Source organism: Thunnus albacares, chromosome 10, assembly GCF_914725855.1.
Source record: "Thunnus albacares chromosome 10, fThuAlb1.1, whole genome shotgun sequence".
NCBI classification, from domain to species: domain Eukaryota; kingdom Metazoa; phylum Chordata; class Actinopteri; order Scombriformes; family Scombridae; genus Thunnus; species Thunnus albacares.
Window position 1 is genome coordinate 34,058,981 of NC_058115.1, and position 25,794 is coordinate 34,084,774.

Below are 25,794 nucleotides of genomic sequence, written 5' to 3' on the forward strand. Positions count from 1 at the left end.
CTCCATGACAACCGGGCAAACTTTATCTGCTGAAGAAGATCATGTGATATGACCAAAAGCCCTGAGGTGGGATTTCATCAACCATGTCATTGAACCTTTAACTGAATGAAAAACATCACGTAAAAAAAATCTTTAAAAAAAAAACACAAATTTGTATCCCCACCTGCTGAAGAAGCTCATTGGGCATAATTGAAAGGGCCAGAAAAGCTACTAAATGGACCTTGATGTGAGATGTTTTTGTCAGTCAATATAAATTAACATTTAACCAAATAAATATTTAAGCTTATGCTAAGAGGATTTATCTTTTCACTTGTTATTTATTCTCTTAAATTATATTTATGGTAAAACTATTTCAAGTCGAGGTCCATTTAGTAGCAGTTCTGGAGCTTTCAGTCATAATTTTCATCGGTAGATGAACTTTAATCAGTTTTCGTGGAAATTTCCATTTATCTAAACATTTCTCAGATTTTTTTTTAATATAAACAGAGAAATTTGAACACCTGCGTTCCCATGACAACGCCCGATGAAGGTCATGTGATATGATCAAAAGCTCCAGAACAGTTGTTTTACCAGCTGATGTTTCCACGGTCAAGAATGAACTTTTTAAACCAAAAATTAATTTATATTCTCCATAAAATTTTGTATCCAAACTTCTAAAACTCTTGCAAGTTGCTAAAAAACCCAAATTTAAAATAAAAACTTCCTGTTTACATTTCTGTTACTTTAGATGTGTTGACAGCTGCAGGCTAGCAGTCCCCCCCCCCCCCGCTCCCAGTCTTTATGCTAAGCTAAGCTAATCTGAACATCTGACGTCTCACTCTGACAGAAAGTTTTGAACTTCCTTTAATCAGTTTTAGGACAAAAAACAAAAAGTTTAATAACAAGAAAAAAAAAGACACACAAGGAGACAAAATGATATTTTGATTTTTAAATAAATAAATAAATAAATAAATAATCAGTTTCGTTATTAGACACGAGTCTGTCCACACACACACACACACACACACACACACACACACACACACACACACACACACACACACACACACACACACCTGTGCAGTTTGTGTGATGAAGCTGCTGCTGCTCTCAGGTTGGTTTTTATTTTGAAGTCCTTTGAAGTTATGGATCAACTTTGCCGGATGTTTGGATGTTTGTGCTCGGAGCATGTTTGTTCCTCCGACCTCGGCCCGATCTGAGGCAGGGACCCATTCCTCCTCCTCCTCCTCTTCATCCTCCTCCTCCTCCTCCTCCTCCTCCTCCTACTCCTCCTCCTCCTCGTCCTCCCTGCATGATCCACCTCATCTCCGTCTGATCACTCACCTCCTCTGTCCGTCTGCCTGCTCGTTACCTGTAGGACTCCCCTCCTTCCTTCTCCTCGTCTTCCTCACCTCCTCCTCTCTTCTTCCTCTGCTCCCATAGGCCCTTATTCATTCTCTCCTGTCCATATGGTTTCTGCAGTCAAACAGAAGAGCGCCTTCGCCCCTGTCGTGCGGCCACAGACCTCCCCGCCCCCCACCTGCACCACCACCAATGGCAGCAACCTCCAGGGTGAGCATCCCACCCCCCCTCCCGCCTGTCAGCACCCCCGTCCTCTGCTGTCCTCGTCCATGTCGTCCCGTCAGGACAGACACACAGACGCCACACTGTACTCATCATTAAAGCTGGTTTTACTCCAACGTCAAAGTTGATCCATAACTTCTGGCACTTTCTGGGGAATTTCTAATTATTATTATTATTATTATTATTATTATTATTATTATTATTATTATTATTATTCTATTGAAAAAGGTTAAAAGAACTTTTTATGCATCTTATAGGTTATTTTTGTTTATCATTGAGTCCTAAAGTCACTTTTTTTTTTACTTTTATGGCTCATATTTGGTAAGATGAAAATTTAAATTATTTTAATATTAAGTTTCTTAACAAATGAGTCAAACTCTGCTGGTAAGAATTGATCAATAAGCAAATTAAACACAGAGACGTGTTTATAATTATCATTTATACATTTAATTATAATATAAAGATTTGTTTTTAAAGTTTAAGGAACTTTATGTTCATTTAAATAGTTTTTAAATATAATTTTACATTATTTTATAGAATCAAGTCTGAATCAAGTTACATTTCATCATTTCATCATTTCTACAAAATTCAGTAAACAATTTGATCTTTCCTGGAAGTCGGTAAAAAGAATATCTGGACTTTTTTTTACTGTGGTTTAATTTTTATTTAAGATAAAAGTTCTTGTGGCTCCTTCTTGAAAAGTTTCTTTGTAAATGAATCAATTTGTCTTTAGTTTAAATTAGAAGAAATGAATCAATAAACCATCAGATTAAAACACAGAGAAACATTTATAATATTTATTGTGTATGAAATTAAAGGAATCCTGGTTTTTATAGAAGTTTAATAAAGTTAAAGAACTTTTTATTCATGACTTTCATCCTGTCGAGTCATTTTTGTCTGATTGAATCTTAAACGTCTTATTTTGCAGCTGCAGATTATTTCAGCCAAATCAAACACTTTCAGTCATTTTGTGTCATTTTTCATTATTTCACCAGATTTTTACAGTGAAATTGAATCTTGACTATAAAGTTTAAAGTTTAATTTGAGTTTTTTTATTCATGAAATTTCCATCCTGTCAGTTTTTCTTCTTGTCAAATATGAAACTTGTATTTATTAAACAGTGAGATTATTTCAACCGAATCAAATCGTTTCAAGGATTTTCAAGAATCAAATGTCATAAAAACCACAAAGTGTCAAATGATTTATTATATTTATTCTCTGGCAAAGCAAATTTATTTATATAACACATTTCATAACCAGAGGCCACCTGAAGCAACACGGGCAGAAAAAACACATGATGATAAATAACAATAAAAACAAACAAGCAACTGACGTCTGATGACAGAAAACGGAAACTTTCTACAGGAAGTAGTTTTGAAGTACAGACATGTTTTCAAAATAAAACACAAATCCACATTTACACAGTAACAACATAATAATAAAAATAGGTCAGAAAAGGTTCAGAAACAGTCTGGAATTAAAAACTTAAAATAAATTGTTGATGAATTGACTAACAGACAAATAATAATTAGCAACTCGTTTTCCTTTTTTTTTTCAAAATAAAATGTCTAAATTTGATGGTTTCAGCTTCTTCTTTGGTCGGACAAATAAAGAATAAAACTTTACATGATTGTTTGATGTTTAATAGACCAACATTCACTAATATTCAGGAAAATAATCAGCAGATCAATTAATAACAGAAATATAATCGATAGTCTGATTATTTCTTTCAGGCTTCTTGCAGATGTTCATTTCTATTTTCTTCGGCAGCAGGTTGAAATATGTCGACTGCATCTGCAAATCTTTCACTTTTTTTTAAGGATATGAGATTATAAAGTCTCAACTGGATGATGAGATGAAGGATGTGGACGTTTATGAAGTGTGAGACAGAAACATCTTCATCCTGCTTGTGTTTGTTTGTTTCTTCTTCATCGCTCAGCTGCAGCTGCTTCGCTCTGCTGAATCTGACTGACTCTTTTGTTTCTGCTCGTCTTTCAGCCATGGCAGGTCTCATCGTCCCGCCCATGTGAGCAGGATTCTCAGCCAGATACCGTCAGACCCCGCCCCCCAAAACCCCCCCCCCCCCGAACCCCAGCACCGATGGCGGCTCCGCCCACCTGAAACGCCACAACAGCAGCGAGAAAAAAAAATCCTTCCCATCATCCCTCAGACCCAGAATCCATCACTGCACGAGAAGAAAACGCTTGAATCTCCATCGATTTATTTGCCGCCAGTCGACGACGACTTCATCGTGTTCGCTCAGCCGCTGCAGATGCCGCCGATCTGATGGTCATGTGACCGCGCTGCAGCAGATGACTGGTTAAGAGACTATTTAGGAAACAGAAAATGTGTTTTCAGACGTCTGCATGTCGAGGCATCGCTCCGTCAGAGGAGGTTAAAGGTCATGAAGGCCGTGACAATGGACTGTGTGGGGGGGTGGGTGGGGGGGTGGGGGCGGGGTCAGGTGTCTGCAGTACTTCCTGTTGTGTGAGTATTGTTGTGCTGAGTTATTAAACAGGTTTATTTGACTTCAGAAGTCTGTGGAGACCCGACAGGTCTCAGATCAGTTTGAACCACTGTGAGACAGGAAGGAGGCGTGTCCACCGGGAGCTTCTGTTCACCGCAACGACATCACCTGAACCGACCAATCAGCATTGATTAGGGAGACGTTTTGAGGACCAGTCCAGCGGTTTTGTATGTTTTACACTCTTAGAACAAATCAGCCAAACATTCTGCAAACAGCAGCACTGATTAATGAAGTATGTGATAGTTGATCTTATATTTATTCCACATGGTATAAAAATCAATTAGCAGACTATTTAAACTTAAAATCAGTCTTTATTTAAATGGAGTTCTGCACAAACCTGAACTGAGACCTGGACCAGATGGGGACCAGACCTGTTCCTGCGTCTCTAAGACCCGACCTGACTGAACCCAACCGATGCTGCCAAACCTGACACAACACAGTAAACAAAGACAGAAAGATCTTAATTACATGAATTTATATTTGAAAATAACAGCAAACTCATCCTGAAACCCAGAACTTAGTTTGGATCTGTTGTTGAAGTTGAAGAAACAGAACCGACACGTGAACCGCTTTACAAACACGACAATAATGAAACTTTGACAAAAATTCATGCAGACTTTCTTTAAAGAAGACAACATAAACAAGTTTCACAAGTTAATTAATGTTCATGCTGCACAGAAATGAAAGTAAACCAGTGGAACCAGTGGAACCAATGGAACCAATGGAACCAGTGGAACCAGTGGAACCAATGGAACCAGTGGAACCAATGGAACCAGTGGAACCAGTGGAACCAATGGAACCAATGGAACCAATGGAACCAGTGGAACCAATGGAACCAATGGAACCAATGGAACCAGTGGAACCAGTGGAACCAATGGAACCAGTGGAACCAATGGAACCAATGGAACCAGTGGAACCAATGGAACCAATGGAACCAATGGAACCAGTGGAACCAATGGAACCAGTGGAACCAATAGAACCAATGGAACCAGTGGAACCAATGGAACTAGTGGAACCAATGGAACCAATGGAACCAATGGAACCAGTGGAACCAATGGAACCAGTGGAACCAATAGAACCAATGGAACCAGTGGAACCAATGGAACTAGTGGAATTAAACTTTCTGCAGAGATAAAAGCAGTAAAATTAATAAAAGTTCAAACTTTTCAGCATCTTTCTCAGTTTTTGGTTCATTCTATACTTTCCAAAGTAAAGAGTAAAGGAAGGCGACAAACAAACACAACTATTGTTGGTAAAGAGTCATTAGAAATGTTGAGAATGTGGTTTTATAGTAAATGGTGTAAAATGTACAAAGCAGCTGATTGGTCCTTAACGGTTACAGTAATTCTCCCAGAATCAGTTTGAAACAAAATCTCTGTTTTGATGATGAAAAAAAAACTTGAACAAGTTTTCATGAAATATTCCTTTGGTCACGTCGTAAAAATAAATACATTAAAAATGAGCTGAAGATCGTTGAGATCTGATTGGTTCTCGTTGGAACAGAATCTCTCGTTGGACACTGAACCTGAACTTGGACCGAGTCCAAAAAAAACCAGGAAAAATCAAACCCTTCAAATCTTTTTTTTCAACTCTGGAAAAAAAAACAAACCGTCAGACGGTTTCCAGACTTGACGGGTTTTCAATCAAAAATCCCCCCCCCCAAAAAAAACCTGCAGATAGAGGATCCGACTCCTCCGACGCCGCTGATCAATATCACGTCTTCTGGCATTTTCCTTTAGTACCATTTTAACATTGTTTGTGTCTCATATTCTGAAAAGCAGGAAAAACGCAGTAATTTTCTAAAGCTAAAGAAAGAAATAACAAGTGTCCTGCCAAGAAGAGAAGAGCAAACGTTACACTAACGTTTGAGTAACGTCGAGGCAGCCCGAGGTTTTTACATTTTTCATTTTGACTTTTCTTTTCTTTTCTTTTTTTGGTTTCGACTCATTTTGAATCCAGTACAATAGTTCTGTTCTGCGGGTGTGTCGAGTGGTAGATTTTAACCAGAAAAGCTTGCAGCAGTTTTAATCACATTTAGGTACCAGATTTTCTTGTTATTCTTCTGATTGTGCTTATTTTATATGTATTTATAAAGTATGTTTTGGGGAGTTCCTTTTGTGATTTAGGCCTGAATGATAGTCTCAAATATATATGTAAACACATTTGATGTCTTAATACCTTTTAGATATTGTAAAAAGAGTGAACAAGTGAGAGGAATTAACCCTTTTGTAAAAACAAAAAAAAGTCATGACATGGTCACCCTGTTTTTTAAAAGCAGGACGTAAAAACGCTTTCATCACTTTTGTATAAAAAAAATGCTTTTCCGATACGATATTTAACTTTTTGTAAACAGCATCATTTGTGTTTCCCCTGGTTCTTCTTGTCATTTGTGTATTATTGTGAAATGTATAATCATGGTTATTTCTTAATGCACTATTTTTTTTTTTTGTTGGGGCACTTAATAAGAGCAAATGCATCTTAGCAAAAAAGAAAAAAAAGCTAAAAGTTAAAAAAAAAAAAAAAAGATGAAAGCTAGAACGATATGCACCGATATGTTTTTTCGCCATTCTGAAAATGGCAGAAATCCTTGTCATGTGAAATTTTTATATTTCAGAAGCTTATAACGTCATAATATTCCACCACTCTTACTTTTGACCAAGCGTATCTCTTGGTTTCGGTGTTTAGAAGACAATATTTTATCCATCTTAATATTAGACCCGATCCTAGTCTTTGTGTTTTTTGGTGAGAATGATTGTACGATTTAAAAACAGGCAGCAGATTTTAAAACCACTCCGAAAAATGAGTTTTTGGGTCACTGATCTCAAGGAAACTTCCATCGATGTTGGTGTTTGTTGTTGATGGTGCTGTTCTCGTCGTCGCACACGATCTGGATCATTTACTTATGCAACTGTGTTCCTGTTCTGTAACGCGAGCTCGTCTTCCACGCTGCTGTGGAAAAAAAAGTTTGGGAAATTAAAAAGAACAAAAAGTCAAAGACTGATGCCTTACGACTGACCACACTTTAACACAAAGTCTTCTCTTTTATTTTAAGTTTTTTGTTCTGCAGCGATTGTTTTGTTTGTTAATTTGATTTGTTTGATTCGAGCTGTTCAGACTCGGAGAGTTTTTTGATTTTCTGCACCAAACGTTCGTCCCTCAGGTTCCCTCAAAAAAATTACGTTAGCATTATCAAACTGAAAAACACTACGTTAGCATTTAGCTTCTCTGATAGCGATGCCTGTTGGTCTCAGTGAGGAACTTTAAAGGTGAAACTGCCTGATTTGCTGTAGTTTGAAACAGTGCCCCCCCCCCCCCCCCCCCAAATCCCCAAAGGAAGTTACTGGTAACTACAACTGACATTATCTTGTAGTTTTGACTTTTACATCCCATAATTATGATTTATCATCTCATATTTACGACATCCATATTTAGCAATCATGAGAACTTCAAAATTACGAAAAACAATCTTACTTTTACAAGACAAGTTTCTCAAAATTATGAGAAAAACTATATGAATAACAAGATCCACATTACATAATTATGAATAAACTTTTCTAATTACAAGATCTGTATCTCATAATTACAAGAAAACTTACATCTACGAGATCTGTGACTCTTTTGAGATTTATATCTCACAATATGAGAAAACGCTCATAATTACAAGATCCACATTTCATATTTAAAAGAAAGTTTGTAATTAAATCATAGAAAACTAAATAACGATTATTATGTAATCAGTTTCTCACAATTACAAATTACATATTTATCTGTATTTCATATTGCAAGAAAACTTACGTGAAAACTCTCTTTGGAGATGCATATCTCACAATCATTATTAAGAGATCATTATTTCATAATTACAAGAAAATTATCTTACATTTACAAGATTAGTTTTGCTATCATACACTGACAAAACCCAAATCTAGAAATGATTTTAAAAAACAATCTTTTACAAGATCTGAATTTATGAAAAACAATCTTACCATTACAAGACAAGTTTCTCAAAATTATGAGAAAAACTATATGAATAACGAGATCCACATTACATAATTATGAATAAACTTTTCTGTATCTTGTAATTACAAGAAAACTTACATCTACGAGATCTGTGACTCTTTTGAGATTTATATCTCACAATATGAGAAAACGCTCATAATTACAAGATCCACATTTCATATTTAAAAGAAAGTTTGTAATTAAATCAGTTTCTCAAAATTACAAATTACAAAATCTGTATTTCATATTTCAAGGAAACTTATTTACGTGAAAACTCTCTGTCGAGATGCATATCTCACAATCATTATTATTATTAAGAGATTTCATAATTACAAGAAAATTATCTTACATTTACAAGATTAGTTTTGCTATCATACACTGATACATCGTTTACAAGATCCGAAATTTATGAAAAAAAATATCTCACATTCTCAAGATCAGTTTCTTAAATTTTAAAAGAAAACTATCCTACAGTACAAATCTATAAGACAGATATGAAAATAATGAGATATGGAGATACTGAACTCATAATTATGAGAAAATGTCTCCTTTTTTACTTCACTGAATGCAAAGTGCTTCTGTAGTTTAAGGATCGTGTAGAAACTATTTTTTTTTGCTGAATGAAACAAGAACCGTCCAGGATCCCCTTTAACTCCTGAATAAATAAATCACCTGACAATTTCTTCTGGAAATGAAAACAAGAGTTGAGGGCAGGAATCACACAAGTTTGGACAGATTGAACTTTTGACTTTTTATGCAAATCCAGCAGGACTGACAGAAACCTTCAGTCGCTGCACAACATCAGCCTGGACGCCGTCGTGTTGTGGGTGAAACGTCTGTCCAACGTCTTTGGGAAAAGCCATTTTTTTTTCAATTATAACAAATGAAACGCAGCCTGCAAAGCCAAACAGTCACAGCTCACATGAAAAACACCGTCTCCACCCTCACACACGACTCACAGCTTGCTAATAATATTTGTTTTCTTTTGTTTTTTTTGTTGGGTTTTTTTTTTTTGTCACAGTTGTAGAAAGTTTGCTTCTCACCGTTCTGGTTTTCAGCCGAGGTTTTAAAAACTGCAAATATACTTTTTTCGATGTTTTACTTCAATGTGAAAGAGGGCAGAGGTACTGCATCTTTGTGAAATATGAAATATATCATCAAAGTATATCAAAGCACAATGTTTAATTAATGTCTTTAGAATACAAACGGAGGCGACACCTCCAACGTTTTTCTTTTCCTGTCTCTGGCCATGTTGTAAATAGATGCATGTTTTTTTGTTTTTTTTATTTTTTGTTTTTGTTTTTTCCTGTGATCCAGTGCTTTTTGTACAGAAACAGTCTAATAAAGATTACATTTGGCTTGAAACTTTGTCCTGTCTAATGTCTGATAGTTAGTAGAGTGTCAGACACACTGATTCATACTGGATACGATGAATACTTTTGTTCTGAGGTCGTATTTCCTGTTTGTGCAGAGCTGCAGGTGTACGTAGACGTTTTCCAGATACATTTGTTGATTACTATATTTATGTATTATTACAGTATGTACACCTACATGTGTGCAGTCTTCTTTAGGTCTCTTGTCTTATTAGAGGAGCGGCTTTTTTTCCTATTTTACCTGAATGCAGCAGAGGATGAAACATCACTCTGCACAATGCTGTCTCATATAAATCTTTAAATAACGATAATTTACAAAAACAAGTAAGTTCTGAGGTGAATGTAATGTACGTTTTTAGCATAACGAGCCCCATTTCATAAAGAGCTGATAGTTATTTTCTTTACTTTTTCTGTCACTTTTTGCTTCTCCTACATTTTTGTGGGCATCTTTTAAATCCAAACCCAGTTCTTACCAGTAAGTATCTGCTTTGACTGCTTTGTTTATGGTCACTGATGTAAAGCGTGTTCACTGCTGCGTCTTCTTCAGTTAAACAGTAGAGAGGAGCTACAGGAGCTGTTGTGAGTTAGTGTTTAGCGCTGCAGCAGTTTCACCGGCTCGTCCTGCAAACGTCACTTTGGGACCGACGTTTGATGGTGAAATTAACAAATTAGACTTCAAACACATTCATTGTAAACTATGTAAACGAAGCATATCATATATAACGGTTGACCCCAAATCACATTTGATTGGATACGTTTATTTATACCACGGTCCAGGTGAATACTCTTTTCTGATTGGTCAGCAGATCTGTGTTAAAACTAGTTAATGCTCACGTAGTTTGGCTCAAGTTTAATCACCGTTCTAAATTCCTAACCCCTAACCCTAACCCGCTACCCAACCTGTAACCATAGCAACATTAAAGAGCACAACTGTCAAAGCTTTCTCATTCTGAAGGTTTGAATAATGAGATGCCAGCAGAGGAAAGAGAAATAAACCAAGTGAAAAACGGCACAAAGAACTGACACCTGAAGAGCTTAAAATGATAAAGAGAAGGATGAAAAGTCATGAGAAGTATTGAAAGAGAAAAAAAAGGTTAAAGGGAAGAATAAAAGTAGAGAAACAAGAAAAGTCAGAAGGACAAAAGGAGGGAAGAAAGTCAGAAAGTCCTGTTAAATAAATATTAAATCTAAAACTGAAATAAGACAGATTTGAATCCGACCACAGTTGAATGTAAAATATAAATGTCCAATGTTTGCAGTAACTTCAGAGAAATCTCAATCTCAAAGAAACACCTGAGTAAAGCAGCAGAACCTCTAAACTGGACTGAAGGACACAACAGGAGGAGATGAAACATTAAACATTCTGCGTCCAAAAAAAACCTCAAACCTTCCCGACGTTTCCAACATCTTTAATCCAGCAGAAATATTCTCCGAACGGCCTCTAAAGATTACAGCTAATGATGAAACTGTTGGCGCAGGATCCTGAAGAACGAGCTCTGATTGACGTTTTGAGTCGAGCCGATGCGAATCAATCACTGCGGCTCTGAGCAACAACGCAACATCCCTCAGCCTCGGAGTGGACGCTCGGCAGCAGGTAAAAACATCAGCCGGGATAAAGAGAAAAATTGTCTGAGCAGAGGAGACGATTCAGGAGGATTTACATGTACATCTACAGTCCTAAACTCACACGTTTACAAATCATTCTCTTAGCTTTCAGCATTTGTGTTCAATATAAAGCGAACTTTCAGCGTCTTTCAGCGCTTTATTCAGCAGTGTCGTGTTGTTCACTCCATATGTTTACAAAAAAAAAAAGATCTAATGTTGTTTATTGAATATTTCTGTTTTTTAGAGGCCTTTAACAAACTCAGTTTCCCATCAGCCCACAGACTATAACAGGTTAAATGTCACGGCTCAATGAAAGAGGCGAGTCAGATGTCTGTAACACACATCTAGTTTAGTTTTTTGTTTCGTTACATGATAAAAATAGAAGCTCCTGAACGTCAAACAACAGCCAGAAACAATAAACAAGCAGCTTCTTCAGCGACTGGAAGTAAACGTCTTCTCAGTGCTGCGAGCTCCTCGATGCTGAGAGTGAAAAAAGTTTCCTTTCAGAGTGCGATAAGTGCTTTTTAAAGTCTGAAGGTCAGCAGTGGTCTTTATCAGGCCTGTAGTCCTGAGCAGGAAGTGTGGTTTCCATCATGGAGGACCAGAACGGTGCGCTATCGGACTCTGCAGCAGTGAGGAGGGCAAGGGGTGGGGTGGGGTGGGGTAAGGGGGGGGGTGTTTGGCGGCGTCGGGCCTGCTGAGGCTCCGTTAGAGGGACGATTAACTTTCACTCCACCGTCAGCACCAACCTTGATGAGTTGTGAAGTTTGTTTCTCGAATGCACAGCGCTCGTTAGCGGGGACCATCGCCCGAGGCTGCCGCAGCAAACACCCAGAAACACACCCACACACCCCCCCCCCCCCCCCCCCCCCCCCCCATACACACACACACACACACACACTCAACCCTCCGAGTCCGCACATCCTCGGCCAAACTGCATGCCGTCGCTGCTGCCAGACCGAGCTCAACTCATATTCACAAAGAAGAAGAAGAAGAAGAAGAAGTGCTGCGATGTGAGAGAAGCAGTTAACAGTCTGGACACATTTTGATGGAAGCGTTACAGCTTTACAGGGAGGAGGTTGAGATGGGAATAGAGGCTGCTGATTGGTTGTAAAGTTTAGTGATGAATAAGAGGAAGAGCTGATGAGTCAGCTGATGATCACAGACATCGATGAAATGTATATTTGAATGCTTTTCACCACCTTTTTCACCCCATTAACATGCATGTTGATGATGTGGACATCTGCACACCTGTGAAATCATCACAATGAACAATGTGTTACATTCATTATTTATAATTTTACATTTGCACATTACATGTACCGTTAATACTGTTTTATACTGTGAACTCTTACACATTTCTGGTCAATAACCTGCACAATTTCATAGTTCTTTTCACTTATAATACATCACTTTGTGATATAACTATATATTATACTGTAGTGGTATTTTTCTCTTTGTTTGATATTTGTGTTTACCTTCTATTTTTTGACTATTATGCACCACAACACTGCAGCAGATTCCTTGTATGTGTAAACCTTTTTCAGTCAGCAGCCAAAAGAGAAAGGGTCAGTCTGGTGATTATCTATATTTTTGTTATTAAAAACACATCAATGAGGGTTAGAAAAAAAAGATGATAGTTTGGACACCCAGTAACTCGTTGAAGAACAGGTGAAATACACTCTGACTCGCGGTTGGAGGCGGGAGGCAAACGGTTGTCTCCTGCTAACTATCTACCCCTTACCTCACCTGCCTCCGCCTAATAAGGAGGTCACCTAATACTGATGTCATCCGTACTGCATCACTTCCTGGGTCATAATTACAACGGGCCACTAGATGGCGTAAACATGACTATAAGTTGTTTTTTTAGACCCATACTATAGTTTTTTTCTCGTGAGAAAAACAGAGTAGGGCATCTTTAAAGTGGCAGGAATATACGGAGACTATTAAAGGTGATCTCAACAAGTGCATAGATGAGGCTCTACAGCCACTTCACTGACAATAGAGACACACAGTGCTTATGGCAAGCTTTGATTAGTTATTGTGATCAGTTATATGGTAGACATGCTATAAAGACCCTCCCTACCACAAACTCAATGACCTCTATGCATGCTTTGAGGTAACCAACAACAGATACTCCCATCACCACCCAGCCTACAGGTACTCCAGCAGTTCACAGCTGGAGTAAAGAAGGCCTTCTCCAGCATCAACCCACACAGAGCTGCAACAACACGCCTGGACACTAGGGGTGTGCCCGAATACAAATACATTATTCGGCAAAGCACGAATAGTTATTTGTTGGGGGTGTTCCCCAGAGATAAAGCTGAGCTGCCGACACAAGCAAAGTTCTCCCAAGAGACCCCCCATAACCTGTTGTTCCTCTTCTCCTTTCCACAAAGTTAGGTTGTAAAAAAAGCCAATAAATGAAAAGTGCAAAGCAATAATTGCCTTTGAAGTTCCTCCCTACAAGTCTCACGCTGTGCTGTCTCTGTGTTATGGGTGTATAAATAGGTAGAGGTCTGTCTGCAATGAGGTGATGAGTAAAGTTTTAGTTCAGTAGTCAGCGCAGTCGTCTATGATCTGGGAGACTCCAGTTCAAAACCCGATGTGGGGACCTCCTTTGTAAGGTAGTTTATTCATGAACACTTATTGTAAAACTTTTTCTAAAAATTAAAAGTGTCATAAAAACAAAAACAGGATTTTTAAGCCTCTTTCCACTTTTATTCAAATACAAATCATTTTGCCGCCTCAACAAATAAAGATACAAATACAAATACTGGGATCTCTGCACATCCCTACTGGACACACAGAACAGCTGAAAGATGTGTTTGTAGACATATTCAACATCTTGCTCAGCCAAGCAGTAGAGGCTCACCTGCCTGACGCAGAGGCAGCAGTCACATCTCAGTGAGTAGAGGTTCACCCCGCTAACACGACTGTACTGCCAGATTCAACACCAACCACATCATCATGTTCGCTGATGATACAACAGTAATCGGTCCCTTCAGCAATAACGTCAACAAGACAAAGGAGATGGTGACCGACCATTGATGGCGCCGCTCTAGAGAGGATTAGTAACATGGAGTTCCTGCGAGTGCACCTGGCGGACGACGTGACCTCAACCACTAACATCGGCCATCGTTAGAAAAGCTCAACAGCGGCTCCGGAGACTTAAAAGGGTTCGTCACTACCTTCTACTGAAAGCATCCTAACCTCCAGCCTCACTTCCTGGTTCAGTAACTGTAAAGCATCTGAACATCATCATCATCTAAACAGGATAGTTAAAACAGCTAGCGAGATGATTCGTGGCGCTCTCTCCTTCCTGCTGGAGATTTATAATCAACGCCGTGTTCATCAAGGATCACCGCCACCCTCCTCACAGTCTGTTTCCCCTCCTGCTGGCTGGGACCAGGTTCAGGAGCATCTGTGCTGAATCCAGCAGAATGCTAAACAGCTTTTACCCACAAGCAGTCAGGGTCATCAACAGACTGTCCCCCCCCACCACCACCACCTACCCTGTAACCCCCCCCATCAGTGCTGGTCACTGGTTGACATGCACCAGCTGTCAGGACATGTAGCAACTGAAACACACACTTTCTCTATAAATGCTCTTTAATGCGCTGCGCTGATAACTGTTTTTCTTCTCTTGGGATTTATAGTTTTTATTGTTTGTAAAGGGACTTTTTTTAGATATATGTCTTTATCTTTTCTGTTGTTGGAACAGCATTTTGTTTTTCATGTATGCAAGAACACAAGAAAATGACAAACTTTTCTTGATCCTTGAATCTTGAAGTTAATTATGAAACATTAACATTTGATTGACAGCTTCTCCTGGATTCACTTAAACTGACAAACAACAGTTGAACCTGACGTACACTGATCAGGTGTCACAGTGTGTGTGTGTGTGTGTGTGTGTGTGTGTGTGAAAGCAGACCTGCTGTTAATGTTGTTCATGCTGTAAAAGAAACATTTTCCTCCTCGTGTTCAGTTCACAACAGACTCATCAACAATCAGAAAGCTACTCGTGTTGAGAGACGTGCGATCGAAGCAGAGACTGCCTGAAACTGAACGGAGCTTCATTAAAGTCTAAAACACATTATAAAATAAACACTAAAGCATTTAGTTTAACCCTCTTGAGTCAGATGGATATCAGTTTCAGTACAGGAGCAGGTAAAGGATGTATTTAGCCTAGCTTAGCAGTGCTAGCCTAGCGCCACCAAAAAAAAATACAACAACTCCAAGGCTGCCAGGAAGACTGTACCTGTATGAAGACTGTGTGATCTATTTTTCTAGTTTTAGTCAGTACACATGCAGCTGCATTCTGGACCAGCTGGAGAGTCTTTAGAGACTTGTTAGGGCAGCCTGATAATAAGGAACTGCAATAATCCAGCATAGAAGTAACAAATATGTGGACTAGTTTTTCTTGTTGGGACAGGATGTGCCTGATTTTTGCAATAAGTGAAAAAAGGCAGTCCTTGAAATGTGTTGCTGGAGGCCAGGGTAATACCATCCAGAGTAGCTTTATCATTAGATAATGTGTTTCTAAGGTGTTTAGGGCCAAACGCAATAACTTCAGTTTTATCTGAGTTTAGTAGCAGAAAATTGCAGGTCATCCAGGTCTTTATGTCCTTAAGGCATGCTAGGAGTCTAGTTAACTGATTGGATTCATCAGGCTTCATTGATAAATATAATTGGGTATCATCTGCTTAACAATGAAAATTTACAGTGTTTTCTAATAATATTACCTAAAGGAAGCATATATAAGGTGAATAGTATTGGTCCAAGAACAGAACCTTGTGGAACTCCGTGTCTAATGGAGGATTCATCACTAACATGTGCAAACTGAAATCTATCTGATAAATAAGATTAAACCAGTTTAATGCAGTTCCTTTAATGTCAATTAAATGTTCCAGTCTCTGTAATAGGATGTGATGGTCAATGGTGTCAAATGCAGCACTAAGATCTAACAAGTACAGAGAGAAGTCCTTTGTCCGATGCAGTTAGAAGTTCGTTAATAACTTTCACCAGTGCTGTCAGTCACCTGACTGTACCTGAGTCAGTTTCAGGCGTCTCTGTAGCGATGAGGCCTCCGACTCGCTGTGGGATATTTGCTTTATACTGACGGAGTCGTGGTTGAGCAACACATGGTTTCGATGGACCCTCATCACATTTCCAGCGCTGGTCCAGAACCTGGCCTCTCCAGGAAACCCGGCTGGCGTTGTGTGAACCTTTGGACGAGTGATTTACATACCTTCTCCTGCTCTGAGCCCAGTTGGCGAGGGCTCCGGTGTCATCGTGAGGGCCGGGGCCCGAGGCACTTCCTGTGTGAGATGACTTACAGTCCCCCCGTCAGTCCTGAGCACCGCTCCATAATACACACACACACACACACACACACACACACACACACACATTCACACACACTGGCCTGCAGTAGTATCACAATGACATCATCAGCTCACAGGAAATGGTCTAATTCTTTAGCGTTTAAGAGCGCAGATGTATGTTGGAGAGCAGCAGTGACATAATGTCACTTAACTCCACAGTCTGTTCATTCCTCGCCCAAACCAAACACACCTGCACTCACTCTGTACCACCTCCTCCTCTGCTGATTACAAAATATTTCAACTATTCATGAAGCCAAAACATCAGCGACTCTGAGCTGGAAACACGAAGACTTTCTGGCCTTCTCTCTTCCTGTAGCAGCTGCTGTCAAAAAACTCTCCCTCTCACTGAGCCTGAAGGGTGAAAATTACTAATAAAATTACTGATTTGTTTCTTCAATTTAATAACTTATTCCCTTAAATGTCTGACTCCATCACATGAAGTGGGCTGATGAATCCCCTGCAGGATGTAAATAATGGAAGCGAGACAAAGATGATGCATTTTTAGCCAGAATGAAATATCTATTGTGAAATCTGTTGTCCGGAGCAATTATTGAATTAATTGACATGAAATCTGAGAAGAAAAAAAAAAACAGCCGTCCAAAGTCAGCCTGCAGACTAAAGTAAACGATGTAGAATGATAATGTAGCTGGCTGGACTCACCTGGACTCACCTGGACTCACCTGGACTCACCTGGACTCTGTTCCCTCCGAGGTCTGCTCTCTCACACACTCGATCCACGACTACAAATCCAGCGATCACATTGTTTTCAGTGTGAAGTTTCGCTTTAAATTGTCTATAATTGATGTTTTTTGTTTCAGTTTTTTTGCCAGATTTAGAGTTTGTTTTTGTTAATTTGTGCAGATTCGTTTCAGTCGTGTTACTGTAGCCGTGTTGACCACACATGACCTCTTTCACACTCAAACACAACATTTGTTTGTCACTGAGCTCATTTGTTCCAGCTGAGGTTCAACCCAGCGTCTCCGTGTCTGTCGGAGTCGTTTCTCTCCGGACACGTCTTCATCCTGAGGAACACAAACACCGAAGCAGGAATCTGCAAAAAAAAAACAAAAAACTTTTATGTCATTTTGAAATATTCTTTGAGGGATCATTTTATTCCTTTATTAATAATCATCTTTATTTATAAAGCACTTTTCCACATTACAGAGTGCTTCACACGAGGCAAATGAACATCAACAAATTACAAAATCATTTCCTTTTATGACAAAACAGATAAAAAATAACTGCAGTAATGTGAGATTACAGCGACAGGAGACGTGCAGTCACATGACGTTTCCATTTGACTAAACGTCCGTGTGCAGGAAAAGAAAATAAATATTGATCACAAACTGTAAAGAGCGTGCGCTTCAGGTCAAATAAACTGTAATGAAACATGTTCACACAGACAAAAAGTTGATCAGAAAGTGTTAATGAGCAGATTCATAACACAGAGGAACATTAAAATATGTCATTTATTTCTTGAACAAAAGACATTTGAATGACTGATGTGTTCGCTGTGTGTTATTTGTGTCAAATGATACAACATATGTGACGCTTCACTTTCTCTTCGGAGGACGTGGCTACTTCCTGGACAAAACCAAATCTTGAAAAAGCAGGAAAAAAAAAACCTATTTTGGCAGCAGTGAGTTGAGTCAGCTACCACAGGACGTGTGATTGAGCCTCAGCATGTACCACAACACCCCAGAGCATAAATCCACTTCATTTGCCTTCACTTAGTGTATCCCAGCCCACACACACACACACACACACACACACACACACACACACACACACACACACAGGTTAGAAACCAGTCTAATAAATACAGAGGCGAGTCCGGACTGTTTCCCCTCCCATTAAACACCATCGGATCCTTTAACAGTTCCCATGAACAGTGTTCAATGTGTGCAGGAATATAGAAAACGTCCTGAACTTTTGTTTTCATTTCCTCCTCCTCCTCCTCCTCCTCCTACCTCCTCCTCCTCCTCCTCCTCCAAGCTCAGCGAGATGTTTTTGTAGGACAGGACTTGTGCACAACACCTCCAGGAGAGGACAAAAAAGGCGAAGCACTAGAGTACACTTTACACCTGCTTCCCTCCTTCATCTGTCTTCATTTTTCTGGAGGAGGCAGGATGTTTGGCTTGGCTGCGACCTGCACCATGACTTAATCCCTGGGTGCTATTGTTAAATGTTTCGAGCAAAAAAATAATGAAACCCAAATGCGGCGGAGGGACCCCGTTTCAGGTTTCAGGGCCTGCGCTTTAACAACGTTACGTTTCCAGCACGTCGAGGCCAAATAACTCACTTATGTTTCCCTTGTAATATTACGCCAAACATGAGATCTTTACTTTGTCAAATCTGGTAAGTATCAAACCAACTGTATCAATAGGAAAACAGTTTTAATAAGCATTCCCAGGCGAGCGCTGAGGAACACCTCTCACCTGGAAGCTATTAGAGCCGACAGGAAATGGAGGCAGAGATCGAGTGCTTCCCAATAACGTGTGTCCCCCCGGAGAGAGGAAATATGTAGATTCATCATAAAACATATCTGAGAGGTTGGACTGTAACAGAGGAGAGAAAATCAGCATAGACAGCTGGGCACCTCCAGCCCTCCAAGATAATATCGCACAAACATCTGTGGATGCAGCGTGCAGATAGCGTTTCATCGCTCATGTCGTACCATCTCTCCTGACAGTCAAACTGTAAACACGTTCTCCAGATGGACACTCCGGTGTATGGAAGTTTATTCACGCCAAGAAAAGAACCTAAAAATACATGAAAAGTTAGGCAGGGTTAAAATAAATTTGGATTTACTAAGTCAAATTATTAGATACTTAAAGTTATGAGAGATATGACAGTTATCATTCAAGTCATTTATCAAGCAAAAAAAAAAAACAACATAGGTTGGTTCCAGCATCTGAAACTGGATAATTATCCTCCTGTAAGAGGCTGTAGACTGAATTTCTTTGGGTTTCATATGATGACGTCACATTGAGCTTTAGAAATTTGTGATTTTATAGAGTAAACAATCAATTAATCAAGAGAATAACAGTCAGATTGGCAGCATTACATGTAATTGAGTTAAAAGCATGAAATACTAAATGTGAAAAAAAAAAGAAGTCAAAACTCAAAGTCAAAATGTGAGTTGCAGTCGAGATTTTTAAGGAATTTTATTTTATTTGGTAAATAGTAACATAATTGAGACAAAATTAATACAAAATAAAAATTATTAATATTATAATACAGTGGAAACTTCTTATAATAATCACATTTATCCGGGTCAGATTGATCACTGTAAGTGGATGATTATTATAAGATGCAGATTACCATCTAATTAACATTTGTATATGACAGCCGGTGATCAGACTGATCAGAGATGTACAATCCTGCCATGAGGGAGGATAAAAACATTACTTTACAACATTTAAAGTAAAGTTAGACTTTGCTGATGGCATCTCGACTCATTTAAAAAAAGACGAGAGAAAGAGAGAAACAAACGATTGTTTCATGGCGGTTACAAATAAACACACCCACACCCCGCACGTCCACGCAACCCTGCAGAGGAGCTGTGACGCCTGATAATATCACACGTGTATCATGGGAGTACAATTAAAAAAAAAAATTAATTAGTAGTAGTTTAAAAATGTTTTTCTATGTTTTCATGTATGAAAATGAACACCGTAAGCGGACTATTGATTACACCATTTGTATGGGAATGATTCTGTCCTGAGCTTTTTGATCCATATAAGCGATTGATCACTGTAACTGTGATCACTATAAGCGGTTTCCACAGTACAAAGTAAAAACTGAAAGATACAAAATCAAAACTTTGACTTATTAAATCAAAAATTATGAGATAATATCATGACATAACTACGTCAAAATGTTGTACTAAATAAAACTTTGATACTCAGTAAAAATCATCACTTATAGAACACAATGAAATTACATCAAAATTGAGATAGAAACAACATTTAGGACATTTAGAAACTCTGAATTATTAAGACGTACATTTACGTAACATAACATAAAAAAGTCAAAATCTTTGGGTATGTCTTAATTCTTACTATGTCAGAATTATGAGATACTAAATCAATATTTTGAATGTCTCATAACTTTTGAGTACGAGACAGTATTTTTATTTTTATGCTGCTTTTAATCAGATTAATCCTTTTCTTGGCAGAAGTGGACTCCCATACTTTTTGTTGGCTTTTTTTGTTACTTTTTGTTGGCAGTTCGGTAGAAATATTCGTCCCTTTGACTGATAGATTTAAGCTGCGTCCTTCACATTACTGTCCATTAAAGTCCATCTACGGCAGGCGAGGCGAATCTTCCTCGTCTCCATTGAAATTCCTGCAGCGAAGCGATCATCATCACGACGGTCTCAGAGGCCGAAATCAGTGTTAATAAATCAATCCCCAGCCTGGGTGAGCTCTGCGCCGCTCCCCCAGCTGCTTGCTAAACAAATGGATTCAGCATGTTTAATGAGGGTGGGGGGTGGGGGGGAGAGGTGGAGGTAAGTAATACCTTTAATGATCTCAGCAGACCAGAAGACACTGGCACCTGCCCAGAGCCAGCGGCCGGGGAGATGTTTGGACAGCGGTACCACGGCGGGCCGGGATGAAGATGCTCTGGTAGTGTGGCAGATTTACGGCCGAGCGCTGGTGATGACCCCCCCCCCGCCCCACCTTATGGAAAAGACCATGAATTGGGTGGGCGGTGAAACAGGCCACACACTGACATCACAGGACTGTTGACGTCTCGGTGGGACGACATGCTGAGTGGCGTCTGGGGTAACTGAAGTGATGACACAGGCAGATGATGATTCAGAGGCAGGATGCCTGTTTCTGTTTGTTTGTTGTTTTCAGACTTTTAAAACCCTGCCGGGGTCTCTTGTTACTCTAGTTTCTGAGTTCTGGAAGTATTTTTAATGTGTTTTCGAGTTAAGGTAGAGTCATATTACACTCCTCCCGGCCTACGAATATTCCCACGTCTCCTGTTTTAGTGCGATCTCCAGCAGCCCTGGTGGTCTGTCAGGTCAGAGGTCACTAGAGGTTACAATCTGTCATAGAAATATCTGGATTTTATATTTATATGGGACACAGTCTAGTAATTTGTTTGTATGTACTATATATATTACTCATATATTTATCTATATGTTTAGCTGCCAACAAACTAATTTATTTAAACCATCTACCTGAAATTAATCTAGTAATAAAATATGTGAACATCCAAAAGAGTCCAAATAAAATTTGTGTAACTGTTAAAAGTTCCAGGTAGAAATTAAACCTGGAAACAAGAACAGAAATGGAAAAATCCAAGTCAGAATTGCATTTGCATGATATTACATGATTTTCTTTAAAAAACTGGAGGTTGTGTGTATAATGAGAGGAAGTCCAGATGAATCCAAAGTTGGTCTGAAGTGTCCGTGATGAAAAAAAACTGAGAAAGCTCTTCAAATGAATTTTACATGCAGTGGGAGGCAGTCCAGATTAAAATACATTTATTTTGTTTGAAATGTCAAAAAGCTATGGACAAAAATCTGGAAGGCTCCCTCGACCAATCAGCATGCACGTTTGAGACGGTCCACGACTTCAGCTGGACAGATCTGAAGCTTAAGGAGAACATTTATCTGATTTCTTAACTGATTTATGGACATTTATCCTCGATGGACGTCAGAGATCCTGACACAAGTTCAAGTTCAAGTTTATTGTCATTCCTCTCCTTGCTGGTTATGCAAAAAGCAGGAACAAAATATAGTGCCCCCGGGGCAATAGTGCAATACATAAAAACCATAAATTAAAACAAAGAAATAAAAACAAGCATAGGACAATAGCACATAAAAACAGTAGATTAAAACAAAGCAATAAAAAAACAGCAAAAAAAACAACTGGAGCAGCAAACTTAAGACTGAAGTGTGGAAAAAACCGTAGAGACTGATTATAACGGAGTGTTTATCATGTTTGACTGAGTTATGACTCAGAGAAGAAGCAGTGGTACGTTTGTGGTAAATGTGTCTGTTGGGGAATGAATATTACTGCAAAATCATTTATGTGTAAAGTGTTGACCCCGGGAAGACTCCACTTCCCGGGGTCAACAGTGTTAAGCCCAGCACCAAAACATCTTCCATTAACGTCAAACTTGCATTAAAAAAAGAGACTAAATTCAATAAAAACATAAGCAAAATGAAATCTTTCAAAGTGAAAGTCGCTAAATTCCCCAAAACAGCCGACATGTCATCTTCATCAGTCCTGACTGACAGATATACAGCAAACACAGTGAGGATGAACAAAGTGAAGATAATGTTCATCTTCCAGGAAACAAAACAGGAAGTAAAAACAGAGAAAAGGGTGAACTGCTCCCGTATGGCTTCAGCCGACGGCCCTGAGACGAGCTTCAGTGTAATCATGTTGTAATGTACGTCCACTGGAAGTGCTGGTTTTTGCCACCGACAGGCTCAGATTCTTATTATAAGTGTCTGACAATGACAATGTATTGTATTTATTTATCGGGACAGTGTACAGTTTTTGACATTAAAGATGCACCAGAGTTAGCTCAAAGCTAATTAGCATCCGCAGTCCTCAACAATCAAAACATACAACAAACAGTACAAAGCAAAAAACAGACAGAACACAACATACAACATACAAAATACAAAATATAGAGCTAAACACAACAGAACATCACACACACCCACAATGTCAACCAGAAATTAATCATGTAAACTTGTCAAATTAAAAGCAAGACGACCTGCGCTAATGAGAAGACCATAGATGGAGTTTAGACTCAGTGTTCAGAGAGCTGATTGATCTTTAGTAGATTTTTTAATTTGGCCTTGAATGTATTGATGGAACTACAGTTCTTCATATCATCAGGTAGGACGTTCACGGAGTTGCGGCTTTCACAGAGAAAGCAGTGTGATGATCTGCGACACAAAGTTGCATAGTGCAGGAGGACAAACCATGCAACATTTTATAAACTAGGCACAAAGTTGAGAATAATCTAAAATAGTCAAAGCTCAGTAAATTGTATTTCTCCAGTACCCTACAGTGATGGAAATGCGTTGGCTTGTTGTCCAGAGATTTTAGAGTTTGTTTGTATGAGGACTCAAGAGGTTTGATGGCTGTTTCTCCAGCCTGCCCCCGACATCATAGCTGCATAAATATCTGCAGCGTCCACAGAGAGACAGTTTCTAATATGTCTAAAATTTGCTAAGTTGTACTTTATGGGTTTAACCATTTTTTTTAACCCTTTCATGCATGAATCATGCCAATAACTTTTTTATTTCAATATATTGTATTTTTGGACACTATGCATCAACAGATTAAAAGGGATTCATGGAAATCAACATAGGAAAAATATACATATATATATATATATATATATATATATGTTTTTCTATGTAATATTTTATTCCTAAGAGCAAATGGTATGAATACACATAGGAACATTAAATAACTACAACAATAAAGAGGATATTTGAAAAACATGCATAACGTCTACTGGAGTGAACAGATGTATTTTCAGTCCCAGAAAAAAATGTACAAGAAAAATATTAATATATTGATATTAATAAGTATTTCAATCATCTTATTTAGTTGAAAAATATATTTTTTACCTGTTTTTTTTTTCTCTGAGAATAAAAGTATTTAACAGATATTCCTGAGCTACTTGGTGCATTTCCTTCACTTTACGCCATTTTGAGTTTATGATTCAATATCTCAAAATCACAGAGAGTCAAAAATGATATTCAGATGGAAATGTAGACGACACTGAGGGGGTTCAACACCTGGTAGTTGGGACATGGTACTGCAACTTAAATGGTTCAAAATGGCTTCCAAATATCTGTCCACTGTAGTGCATGAAAGGGTTAAATATGTTCATATTTGGATCCAGTGTCACACCAAGATATTTAACACCAGTAACTATGTCAATGTTTTCACCTTTGATGAGAATATCAGTGTCAGGAGGTTGTACCGTAGTTTTAGAGAAAAAACAAACCTTTTGTCTTGTTTACATTTAGACTCAGACATGATGGATCCTCTCCGATGCAACTGTTAGCTTAGCATTAAACACAGGAACTAGCCACCCGTAGCAGCATCACGGCTAACCGCAGGGGATCAATATCCAGACAGCCTGCACATCTGAGGCTGTTTAACTCAGCGTCTGTTCATGATGTTAATCACAGTTACTGTTGTTAGTCACTTAGACCTGACATGAATGGAAATCCTGAAGTTTAAGTTAGCTAACGGTTCATTTTAGCAGCTAAAACAGTTTGGTTCTGTTTAGCAGTTAAAACACTGATTTATTATTTACATGCTGAGTAAAATGTACTTTGACTTCCAATGACAGAACAGATAAATAGATAGACAGACAGATACATACAAGTCGCCACAGATATAAATAAAATGTAATAATCAGCTGTGTAATCAGGATTAATTGAAGAGTTTGTTGATGTTTGTGCTCTGCTGGTTCTCCACAGATTAACTTCTGGCTCTTCGGGGTAAGTTTGTTTGTTTTGGAACGATTAGCTTCAAGTGATGATAAAAGAGTCGAGCGTAGGAGTGATTGAGAACGGACCGTTTGTCCCACAACTATCTGTCCGAGTCTCCTAAGATGTCTCGGGAGAGCAGACGATTATGTGTGGAGGCTTCAAGCAACATCATCGAGGGCACAAATGGATTCTGGGGGCAACTGGCTGACGTCCATTATCCACTCAAACACAACCTCGCAACAGAATCTTGCTCGCTGTAAGTAGTTGATTAGATGATACGGCCATGGAGCTCATGTAAAAGACTCATCGTTCTGTGATTTCAGGCTTTCCATTATGGACAACAGGTGATGTCCTTCAACGCCAAGGACCGTTTACTGCGGCACGAACAGCCTCCACTGGGAGCGCCAAGGTTAGAACCTGCTGGGCTGCTCTGTATGTACATTACCTTTAATGCAGCACTCCACATCACCGGGGGAAGTCCCAGTGCTGCTTGTAAATGCAACAGCCAGTTGCATTGCAGATAGCTGCACATTTTTTAACCTATAGCCCCTCTGCTGCAGGAGCTGGAACACGTCGGATAAATAAAAAAACACTATTTTCATTCCGGTTTCAGTCCTTGGAAATATATCTGGGAATTTCAGGGTTGTAATTACATGAAGAGACGTTTTCATTTTCTCATTAAATGTGTAGAGCTTTAAAAATTTTAAATAAAAGTTTAAATGTTTTGGGTCAAATAATAAAATGTATTGTATAGTTTTAGTATAATCTCCTATAATAACAAAGCTGTCAGTGTAGATTATGTTTTAAACAACATTTCAACCGTTATTTAGGGAGAAAGTTTAAATGAATGAA

At 38.7% G+C, this 25,794-nt stretch overlaps 1 protein-coding gene across 5 annotated transcripts in view; it reads left to right on the forward strand.

Annotated features, from left to right (window-relative positions):
• LOC122990057 (transcription factor COE3-like) overlaps positions 1-4,684 on the forward strand; it is a 164,110-nt gene extending 159,426 nt beyond the window's left edge. For 2 of the 5 annotated variants that reach the window (XM_044363187.1, XM_044363188.1), the window contains exons 15-16: positions 1,423-1,551; positions 3,562-4,684. In XM_044363187.1, the coding sequence (XP_044219122.1) occupies positions 1,423-1,551; positions 3,562-3,593 (161 nt within the window). In that variant the 3' untranslated portion in view covers positions 3,594-4,684. The remainder of the gene's footprint in view (positions 1-1,422; positions 1,552-3,561) is intronic. The other 3 variants (XM_044363189.1, XM_044363191.1, XM_044363190.1) reach the window with 3 other exon arrangements.
• Positions 4,685-25,794: the final 21,110 nt, after the last annotated feature.